Source organism: Carassius carassius, chromosome 32, assembly GCF_963082965.1.
Source record: "Carassius carassius chromosome 32, fCarCar2.1, whole genome shotgun sequence".
NCBI classification, from domain to species: Eukaryota; Metazoa; Chordata; class Actinopteri; order Cypriniformes; family Cyprinidae; genus Carassius; species Carassius carassius.
The window spans coordinates 23,794,193-23,806,329 of record NC_081786.1 but is presented as its reverse complement, the minus strand read 5'-3'; the positions used below and the strand labels follow the sequence as shown (position 1 = coordinate 23,806,329).

The window sequence follows — 12,137 nt, the reverse complement described above, 5'->3', positions numbered from 1 at the left end:
TTTGTACTTTGTATTCTTATACGCATATTTCTTATGTTGTTTACTTATGGCCTTTTTTAATATATTGTACAATAAAATAGAGACAGAGAGGAAATTGAATGCAGCAAAAGGGTAAATGGGTTTGGGACATTGTATATGCTGTTATCAACACATGACTGTGACACATTGTTGCTCTTTTTTAAAAATTTGTAAAAATCTGATTTCCTGAGAATGAAATTATGAGAATGAGAAATTGATAGTTGGGCAATATGCTCAGAAGGGAAGTAAAGAAAATATGTTCCTGCTCAGAAAAAAGTCTCCAGACTTTAAAATTAAAAGTCATTGTTTGTTAATGTGCCAGTAGTCTTTTTTTTAGGTTTTTGTAGTAGCTAATAAAGAAAATTGCTAACCATGTTATGGTAATTTGCTTTTTAGAAAAAAATCATCCCTGGCATAAATAGCTGGCGTAACCAAAAGCTGATTGCATGATGAAATATCCATCCCCTTTATGCAACAATTTATTTATTTGTTGCAGACAGTTTTGATTACATGGTTAGGGAAAACACAGTATTACGTTTCGCACAAATCTTGCTGATTTTCTAAGATGAGTTTCAGTCTAGTTTCCAATGTCAGTCACCCAACTCCCTGTTTTCTCCAAACACTCTGATCTGCATGCTTTCACCTCAGAGCTATATTGATAGATGCAATAAACTTGAGGCTAGCAAGCAAGATGTGCTTGAAAACTCATAAGCTGTTGCTCATAATTCTGGAATCCAGAACTCTGTGTACTGGGGTTTATTAGGAATCTTAGAAGACATAAATTTACAGTATCGATGAGACAGTGATGATTTATTGTATAAGTGCTGCCAGCTGAGAGAATTATTATCCTTTAATTCTCAGCTGGAAATGGCAATCACCCATTCTCCTTCTTGCAAACAACTAAAAAAGTTGCCCTACCTTTAGAGAATCAGTCTGGCAGAGCACTGATTAAAATTGATTTAAGATTTGAGTATATTTGGAATTGATGATACAAATGTCTACAGGAATTATGGGCTGTTGTCTGAGGGCAAGCGCAGTCATCTGTTCTCTCTGTGTCAGAGATATGGAGGCTACTGCGGAATGCACATACGGACATAGCGTCAAACACTTCGGCAACTATAAAACATATTTTATACCTCAGTATCCTCTGAATGCTCTGACAGTAGTATGGGGATAGCAAAAAGGGCCTCTAATAGCATAAGCTGGTTCATAATGAGGACCAAAATTTGCTCAAAAGGAGGACTATTTTTATCAGATAGTCCTCGCAGAGGCAATAAATCATTTGTTGTTTGTATGGCCGGTAAGGATTGACCATTTTTTTTTTTTATTCTTGTTGTCTATTCAGGTCCCTGCTTGTGATTTACCATGGACAAAGTGCTCAGCAGCCTCCTTCTCCTGGGAAGCGCAGTGATGATGACCACCGCCTGCCCTAAATATTGTGTTTGTCAGAACCTGTCAGAGTCCTTGGGCACACTATGCCCATCCAAAGGTCTGCTTTTTGTGCCCCCTGATATTGACAGAAGAACCGTGGAGTTACGCCTGGGAGGAAACTACATTATCAAAATTACCCAGCAGGACTTCACTAACATGACGGGCCTTGTGGACCTCACACTGTCACGAAACACCGTCAGCTTCATCCAGCCCTTCTCCTTTGTGGATCTTGAAACCTTGCGTTCGCTGCACCTGGACAGTAACCGGTTGACAGAGCTGGGCCCTGATGCCCTGCGAGGCTTAGTGAACTTGCAACACCTCATCCTAAACAACAACCAACTGACTCATATCTCCAAAGAAGCTTTCGATGACCTGCTGCTCACCTTGGAGGACCTAGACCTCTCCTATAACAACCTGCGAGGCATACCCTGGGAGGCTATTCAGAAAATGCTCAACCTACACCAGCTGAGTCTGGACCACAACCTCATCAGCCACATAGCTGAAGGCACTTTTACTGATCTTGAAAAGCTGGCGAGGCTGGATCTTACATCAAACCGTCTCCAGAAGCTTCCGCCAGATCCCATCTTTGCTCGGTCACAGAGCACCAGTGTTGTTAGTACGCCGTTTGCCCCGGTCCTGTCTCTCAGCTTTGGCGGGAATCCTCTTCACTGTAACTGTGAAATTCTTTGGTTGCGCCGTTTAGAACGAGAGGACGATATGGAAACATGCGCCTCCCCTCCTAGTCTGAAAGGTCGCTACTTCTGGTATGTGAGAGAGGAAGAGTTTGTGTGTGAACCACCATTAATTACCCAACATACCCACAAGCTTTTGGTCCTGGAGGGACAGACGGCCAGTTTACGCTGCAAGGCAGTGGGTGACCCTATGCCTCTCATACACTGGGTTGCTCCAGATGACCGACTAATTAGTAACTCATCCAGGGCTACAGTATATGAAAATGGTACTTTAGACATTATGGTCACCACCTCTAAGGATTATGGGACATTTACTTGCATTGCTGCAAACGCTGCAGGAGAATCAACAGCCTCAATTGAGCTCTCCATCATCCAACTCCCCCACCTAAGCAATGGCACTAACCGCACTGCTCAGCCAAAGTCCAGACTGTCTGACATCACAAGCTCCACTAAAACTAGTAAAGGGGAGACCAAAGCTCAACCAGAACAGGTAGTATCAGTGTCAGAGGTCACCGCAGTCTCTGCTCTAATCAAGTGGACTGTAAGCAAAGTGGCACCCAAAGTCAAAATGTACCAGCTCCAATACAACTGTTCAGAGGATGATGTCCTGATTTATAGGCAAGTATTCCATGTTTATTTTCCTTTAAACCTACAAACTACACACTAATTACGCTTGTGCTTTCACCTGCCCTTATCATTAGATTTAAAGATACATGATGTATTCTATAATTCAGTTCAGTCTTGTAAGTTAATTGAATTTAATTAATTTACGCAGATAATGTTTAATAGGTCAACACTTGAGATAGTAAATATAGTGACATTTAAAAGGTGACTCACTTATGATAAGAGTTATGTTAGTCATTGTTTTTGTATTTTTTTAATAGACCAGTCACATGCACACAAGCCTATTTCAGATGTGGTAAAGGTGTTCTTTGAGTGTTATAGTTAAGACAATAATGGCACACTTACCCTTTACTGAATCAGTTACCTACAAATTATGTACGGCGGTGGCCAAAATTATTAGAACACTAAAATTTTCACCAGCTAAAAATGTTTTTAAGTTATTTATATATGTTGCTGGAGTGTGTGAGTAGTAAATATCAGTTTACATTTCCAAACATTAATTTTGCCATTAATTGTTATAATCCAATCATCAAATAAAAGAGCCAATGCTCCACACAGAGATCTGATCTCATCATTACCATCCAGTCTGTCTGGAATGACATGTAAAAACAGAACAGACTGATATAGACTAAATCCAGAAGAACTGTGGCAATGTCTCCAAAATGCTTCAAGAGACGTCCCTGCGGAGCAACCTGAAAAGCTATGTTCAAGTGCACCAAGGGTAAAAGCTTCTTTAAATTCAAAAGATGTTCACATAAAATGTTGATTTAATTTAGTTAATATAAGTTAATTGATAAAGAAAATCTGTTCATGACATTTACAATTTCATTTATAATTCATAATCTATAATGACAATTATTTTTGACAGCAGCCTCATTTTACAGCATTTTTTATTTTATTGATTGATTTATTTTACACAAAGGTCTAAAACTTTTAACAGTACTGTAGTTTGCAGGTAGGTTTCTTGGAGCATCTTAGAGACGTTGCTACATTTCTTCTGGATTAGTCTGTTGCATCTTGTTATGCTTCTTTTTGCCATTCCAGACAGACTGGATAATGATGAGATCAGATCTTTGTGTGGCGCACAGGCTGTTGTCAGACTCATTTTGCAAACAAAAATCTCACTGGATTATTGCAATTAATGGCAAAATGAATGTTTGAAAATGTAAACTGATATTTCCTACTGACACACTACAGCAAAAGATAGAAATAACATACTTAAAACCATTTCTTAGCTGGTGAAATTAATTTTGTAATAAATTTGTACAGCCCTTGATATTCCATATTCCTGCTTGTCTGTGGAGTATTTAGGCAAACACACAAATATATAAATGAATAAATAAAAAATGTGTTAGTATTTATTTTCTTCCTCTAGAAAATATATTGGTTGCACTTTATTTCACAGTCCTGTTCTACGTCTATGTACTTATTATTGCACTTACAATAACTGGTAATAACTACTGTACCTAACCAACCCCATATAGCTTCCTTATACCAGTACTTACCCAGTAATTACACCGTAAGTACACATACTGTAACATAAAGTGTAAGCTAAATATATTTGCAATAGGAGAAAGCCTTTTTACGATTGTATGCTTAAAACTATAATAACATGTTATGTAAACTGTTTTTAAACAATAAATAAATGCATGAATGAATGTATAAATTAATGAAAAAATAAATCTAAATCTAAAAAATAAAACACTTTTATTTTATTATTATTATTAAAATAAAACTCTATTAGCTGTTGAAAGATTTATTTCTCCATCTTTTAATCTAATGCAAAATTTTCTCTGTGTGAATAAAATAAAATAAAAAAATGTATAAATCTCTATTACCTCTAGGCTTTTTTCTTTGCATAATACAACCATCATGGTCATCACTATTACAAGCCTTTTCTACGACGAAGCCATGCTGTTGTTATAGCTGCAGTATGTGGTTTTGCATTGTCCTGCTGAAATAAACAAGGCCTTCCCTGAAATAGACGTTGTTTGGAGGGAAGCATATGTTGCTCTAAAACCTTTATATACCTTTCAGCATTCACAGAGCCTTCCAAAACATGCAAGCTGCCCATACCGTATGCACTTATGCACCCCCATACCATCAGAGATGCTGGCTTTTGAACTGAACGCTGGTAACATGCTGGAAGGTCTCCCTCCTCTTTAGCCCGGAGGACACGGCGTCCGTGATTTCCAACAAGAATGTCAAATTTGGACTCGTCTGACCATAAAACACTATTCCACTTTGAAATAGTCCATTTTAAATGAGCCTTGGCCCACAGGACACGACGGCGCTTCTGGACCATGTTCACATACGGCTTCCTTTTTGCATGATAGAGCTTTAGTTGTCATCTGCTGATGGCACGGCGGATTGTGTTTACCGACAGTGGTTTCTGAAAGTATTCCTGGGCCCATTTAGTAATGTCATTGACACAATCATGCCGATGAGTGATGCAGTGTCGTCTGAGAGCCCGAAGACCACGGGCATCCAATAAAGGTCTCCGGCCTTGTCCCTTATGCACAGAGATTTCTCCAGTTTCTCTGAATCTTTTGATGATGTTATGCACTGTAGATGATGAGATTTGCAAAGCCTTTGCAATTTGACGTTGAGGAACATTGTTTTTAAAGTTTTCCACAATTTTTTTACGCAGTCTTTCACAGATTGGAGAGCCTTTGCCCATCTTTACTTCTGAGAGACTCTGCTTCTCTAAGACAAAACTTTTATAGCTAATCATGTTACAGACCTGATATCAATTAACTTAATTAATCACTGGATGTTCTCCCAGCTGAATCTTTTCAAAACTGCTTGCTTTTTTAGCAATTTGTTGCCCCCGTGCCAACTTTTTTGAGACCTGTAGCAGGCATTAAATTTTAAATGAGCTAATTAAGTGGATAAAAGTGTAAAATTTCTCAGTTTAAACATTTGCTACGTTATCTATGTTCTATTGTGAATAAAATATTGGCTCATGTGATTTGAAATTCCTTTAGTTTTCATTTTATTAAAATTTTAAAAACGTCCCAACTTTTCCGGAATTCGGGTTGTATAATCAAAGTGATTGGTTCCCCTATCAAACTGCCTAAATAGCTATGGTGGATTGTAGACTTGGAAGTAAATGCCCACTGGTATGATTGGCTAGTGGCTGTGTGTGTTTGACAGCCTGCATCCTTCATAGTGATCACAGTGATCAATTACTCATACTTGTGTAGTTAATCCAATATAGTAATCAAAGCATCGTCTTTTAGTTACAATCTGTCTGAAAATCCTGCTTCGAATTGTACCATGCTTGTAAACAAATTTACAGTAACATTTTTGTGAACAAAAGACCAATTTCCAACTGACATGTTCTGGATGTTTCAGTGGGCTTATACATTGGGCAAGTCTAAACAGAAGGCAGTGTTTAGCTACACTATTACAGTATAAAGTGGCACATTCCACAAACTGTTTTGGCAGATTGAGTTTAATATAAGTTGTTGTTAGACTAACAAGAAAATCAATGTAATTTTAGATTTTTCAGTTCATGACCCTTTAATGACTTTGTGCTAGTGAACTGCATGTGGTACTATCCATAGAACTGTTTTCTTCCTCCTGTCTTGGAAGAGCAGTGTTAGCCTGGATGCTGGCAATAAATAAATAAATAAATAAATAAATAAATAAATAAATAAATAAATAAAATCAATCACAAGGCTTGAGTGGAAAAAGGTTGGGCTCCCTTGTAAAGCTGTCACCACTGAATGTAGCGTCTTCTCCTGTGATGGGAAAGCAATTATGAATGAGTAATGGACTAGCTGGCATAGAGGCTTACCGTAGACAATGTGTCAGGCTGCACTGCTAGATATGGTTTTAGTGTGGTAAGGGATGTATTTAACACAAAACACAGAATCCCATGATGTGCTAGTTTTAGGAAAGGCATAAGATAAAGAACCATATGAACTGCCAAGTAAATTTTTTTGTTCACCCCGAAAATGGAAATGTTACCTTCATTTACTTGCCCTTTTACCATTTAATTTCCTTTGCCACAAAATTTAATGTCTTAATACTACGCTTGACTGGGAATGCAAAAGCATGAAGTTGTCCTTATGACTATTCACTATAGTCCAAGTCTTCGAAATCCATACCATATCGTTGTGTAAGTTGTGAAATATACCAAAGCAGATGTTTTCAAGAGCTGAAAATTCCCCTTCCAGTGGGCAAATGCTGCAAATGGATCACATAATTTATTTTTTATTTTTTTTACTAATCAGCATGAAAAAGAAAATGGTAAAATTGGCATTTACTTTCATGTTCCAATGAACAAAGTCGTAGGGGTTAGTAATTAGGTAAATGATGACAGAATTTTCATTTTCTGGTTCCTATTTTAATGTGTTATTTTGCATAGATAAATATATACATATAATAATCTTATTTTTATTCTTATTATTGCTTGTGGTTTAATAAATTAAATAAAATGTGAAATATCTCCATACTGTATGCACATAATTGTATTGTTTTTCTTCTTTTATTACCCATATTCTGAAAACAGATATTTATATCACTCCTTTTCAACTACTTAACCTTATCAGAGCAAGGTAGTTAGGTAAATGATTGCACTCTAATTAGTATTCTCAGTCTACATCCACTGCAAGGTATCTGCGAAGAATGTACCAGATAATGATGAGCTAATGCAGTTAGAAAAAAGATAATTTGTGATTACATGCACTCTGTACTCAAGGTGCTTTTTAGGAGGTCAAGTGCTGGAGTACTACATAAAATGTACTTAAGGAATTTCTTTTTTTTTTATTAAGCCAGATCTATCCTCTTAACCAATTCAGAAACCTAAAAAAAAAATATTAATTTATTTTCGCCCTTTCCAAAACAATATTTCCTTAATTACCATTAAAAATAAATAAAATGTCTTGCCTGTTTGAATGATTCATTGTTGACAAGAATGCTGTGTGTGCGTCAAGTACATTTTCAAATAGTGATATTTACATAATCCCCACATTTCTTCCTGTCAGTCAAAAACAACTTTTTATCTCTGGCTCCATTGACTGCACAATAGACCTCATTTCAAAATCATTTTATCTAAATGAACTTCCAAGGTTGATATGATCAGCGCTTTCCAAGTAATTAAGTTTTCACCATAATAAAAGGATTAATGATTGTTTTCTGCCAACGCACAGAGCATCATCTGCATCCACAATAAGCAATGAGCAATCAGTATGTGCATTTTAATATCCACCTTCAGTACGACATACCTCTGGTTTCAATCTACTGCATATACCTAATGATTAGTCTTCTGTTGAACTTTGAGAGTCAGTGTTAATGTCTGTGTCTTATTGTTAACAGGATGATTCCAGCGATCAGCAAATCCTTCTTGGTCAACAACCTGATGCCAGGGATGCAGTATGACCTATGCGTTTTGGCCATCTGGGAAGACACCGCCACCACACTCACTGCGACGAACATAGTGGGTTGTGTGCAGTTTGAGACACGTGACGAGTACCCCCGCTGCCAGTCACTGCGCAGTCAGTTTTTAGGAGGAACCATGATCTTGGTGATTGGTGGAGTGATCGTAGCCACTTTGTTGGTCTTTATCGTCATACTTATGGTACGCTATAAAGTAAACAGTGGCTTGCAGGTTGCAAAGTTGGTGACGGTGAGTAATACCTACTCCCAGACAAATGGGAGACAACAGACTACACAGCGACTAAACAACGGTGCTCCTACACCGCAGGCTTCAAGGACTGTAGTGGTGATGCGAGATGAAGTGGTGGAGTTTAAGTGTGGCTCCTTGCAGAGTAGCATCTCATCCTCTTCATCCTCCTCGGCTGACTTCCTTGGAAGTGAGAAAGTTGAGTCTTTCAATCGACATGTGGATTCTAACACCTTGCCCAACAGGTGGAAGCAGTCATCATCTAAGGCACGACCAAACCTGGATAACCTGCTTGGGGCATTTGCTTCTCTGGACTTAAGGGTTCCCGCAAGAGATCCGGGAGGACCATCTTCTTCAGGGACCATGGTGATGGGCATGAGACCACCCACTGACAAGGAGCCTCTGCTAGGCCGGGGAGATTCCACGCTTGGGTACCTTGTAATGCTCCCATCAGAGAACAAGCCCAAGCGTAGCCACTCATTTGACATGGGTGACTTTGGTGCTTCACAGTGCCTTAGTTACCCACGACGCATCAGCAACATTTGGACTAAGAGGAGTCTCTCGGTCAACGGTATGCTCCTGCAGTGCGACGAGAGTGAGGGGGAAGGGGATAAGCCAACGTTTGATAGCTCTGAATGGGTTATGGAGAGTACAGTCTGACAGCGATAACGGATTAGCTCTGCCAAAAAAAAATTATTCAAAACAAACCATTCTCTGAACTCGTCATGTGAAAAAGATACAAACTTGCTGCATCATATGACCTCAAGAAGGACTCACATGGCTGTTATAAAAAGACACCTCAGCAGTGGCCATGTCTGTGTAATGCATGATTTTCCCATGTCAATATTGTCCTTCTGTTCATTTGATCAAAAAGAAGTTCAAAGATTTGTGTCCGAGCTAGGCGAGCAGCCGAGGCCAGGGCTGGCCCTGTTTATTGAGAGCTGGATGAAGGATATCTCCAGTTGCCTTCAAACATTAAAGCAGATATGAATAAATACCAAGAACAAGGGACATGGGGGTATCTCAGAAAAGCAGGGGGAATAAAAGAGAGAATTTATCCGACTGTGCACTGCAGTTTGCCAAGAGGATTTTCTTCAGCTAAGTGGATGTGCATCACAATGGACCAAACGTTCCTATGAGACAGGACTACATAATTTAGCAGGTGAAAAAAAAAATGCAAATGTAATGAATTTTTGTAGGTTATTTTCTTTTGTTGTCGGTTTTACTCTTTTAAGTAAATTCTAGTGTTGCCCCCCTGCATTTTTCCTGAACAACTGGAGAATCCAGTACAGCCTGTCATACATATTTTACACTGAAGAGAAATACAAATCTAAAATTCAGAATGATTTCTTTGCCATAATCAAATCTGCAAATTTAATCTGCTAATCGTCTATGATGTTTCTTGACATTATGTGCCTCTTTTTCAGTTTATCAGTGCATCTGTCACATTTGTTTTTAGTTTCAGAGTTTGAAAGCTGACTGTCATCTGATCAGATCACTGCAATGTTATACGGCACAGTAAAAGTCAGTCTGTTTGAGGTACATATTATTTATACAACAAAAGATATTTACTACATATTACATACCCAAGCAATACTTTGCACACCCAACCAAGAAGAGAATATGTTTGATGTCCCCTTTGTCTACCCTTTTTAAAAAGTACAATTAAAAAAAAAAAGTTTACAAATGGTATATACATAAAAATGTTTTAGACATGGTACCACTGTAATACCACAGTATTCTTCAAAGTACCATGCTATATGACTATGTGAATAATTGATTAAATTAAATTTTGCAAGCATATCCCAAGGGTATGATTATACCCTTGGAACATGCTTTCAAAATAATATTTGATTATGATTTCCTGATTTTAATGATGGTAATTGCCCCCTCAATGATCATTTTCTAACACTATAACTATCTATCCATTCCCTTTTTTAAGACTAGTTTGTTAGTGTTGGTGATTTACTTTTGTACTTTCCACAACAAGCCCCTCAAGACTTAAGCCTGGAATATAGGTCAGAGTGTTATGCTAGACAGTATGTTTCAAAAGACATTTAGGACAGGATCTGGATCACAGTTTTGTGTAGAAACCTTTATTAGTGCCAAATGGTTGTGGCAAGCTTAATTTCTGGGGAAAAACTGAGCTCCTTTATCATCATTGTGCCCTTGAGCGATGGCACTTAACCTCAGGTTGCTCCAAGGGGACTCTCTTGGTATTAGTGCAGTGCAAGTTGATTTGGAAGAAAAGTGTTGGTTACATGATTTTTAAATGACAAAAGAAAATGTTAAAGACCTGGATGAAGCATGTATAGTCATTATCTCAGCTTTCACAATTTCAAAATGTGGTGATACTTTCTATGAACATATCTATAGTGCATTTTTAGTATATTTGCAGTCATAAACATTATTACAAGTGTAAGGCTATACAACTAAATACTGTTACTGTCTTGCATGGGGAAGGGGGGATAGAGGCAGGCCATTCTAAATCAGAATTGGATTTTGTAAGGTCAGGTTTCTATGACCTTCCCTTTATCTTGTCCCTAAATATGACACATTATTATTATTATTATTATTATTTATTTATTTATTTATTTTTCTTCACTGATTTTTTTTTTTTTTTTTTTAATAAATGATCTTAACTTTTCTGTAAAAATCTCTAGCCAATCCTGTGTTAAATTCCATTTCAGACATCAAAATAGCTATTTAATTCTGTTAAGTGTGTACTATAGATCTGGTGTTCCTAGGAAGTTTTACCCAAAGGATCATAACATACCTGTCTATTTTTCTTATTTTTAAAAAAAAAAAAATCTTTATTTTTCTATTTTGTGAAAAGCTAACAGTTGCATTGCCTTTTCGTTTGTCTGATACAGTGTCACTGTATATGGTTTTGATTATGTTTTACTATTACAGTTATATTATATACAGAAAGATATGGATATACAAACACAACATACAGTTCTTAATTTATTACTTATAACTAAACATTTATGCCACATTCTAGATTTGCAACATCCATTGTTTATAATTTGTTACTGCTCTTGATATATGATTCTTTCTATGACATTTTTTGTATAAAAATTATATAAGTATGTATGATGGTATTCTGTACAGTGATCATGTTATTTTCCTGGTCAGAAAAAAAGAAGGTGCTTTAACGTATTGTTCTGACATATGCGTAAATGTGAAGCAGCATAGTCACGTTTTACACTTGGAGTTGTAGGGAAAAAAAGAAAAGAGTCTAAATCATTCTAAACCATTTCTGTGTTCAAAAGATTTTACTACAAGATAAACACACAGAATTCATAATATTTACAACTGTCTGTTTTATTTATTTATTTATTTATTTATTTATTTATTTATTTATTTTTTGTCATTCTCAGCCTCCTAGAATAATTTTTTTATTAGTGTGTGTGTGTGTGTGCGTGTGTGTGTCTGTGTGTGTGTGTGTGTGTGTGTCTGTGTGTGTGTGTGTGTGCTTACTGTATCTGCTTTTCTGCCTCAAGGTGTTCTCAAACAGAATCATTTGTCTTAGTCATGTCTGACTTGAGTCGTTTCAGTTGGGGATTATTCTCACCAAAAAGTGCACATAGTTTTAGCAAGATGTACTTTTAACAAAATTTACTCTGAGGGGCATATCCTCAAAGATCAGATGAAGGAACTCATGGGGTACACATGAAACTAAATTGAGTGTAGTCTGTTGTAGTCATAAAACATTAAAATATGACATGCTGCCCACT

General features: G+C 37.1%; 1 protein-coding gene across 1 annotated transcript in view; it reads left to right on the top strand.

Annotated features, from left to right (window-relative positions):
• The window catches only part of LOC132113028 (leucine-rich repeat and fibronectin type-III domain-containing protein 2-like), a 150,169-nt gene extending 138,461 nt beyond the window's left edge, over window positions 1–11,708 (top strand). Inside the window, exons 4-5 of the mRNA XM_059520817.1 lie at window positions 1,364–2,759; window positions 8,091–11,708. Coding sequence (XP_059376800.1) covers window positions 1,384–2,759; window positions 8,091–9,057 — 2,343 coding nt within the window. The 5' untranslated portion in view covers window positions 1,364–1,383 and the 3' untranslated portion in view covers window positions 9,058–11,708. The remainder of the gene's footprint in view (window positions 1–1,363; window positions 2,760–8,090) is intronic.
• Window positions 11,709–12,137: the final 429 nt, after the last annotated feature.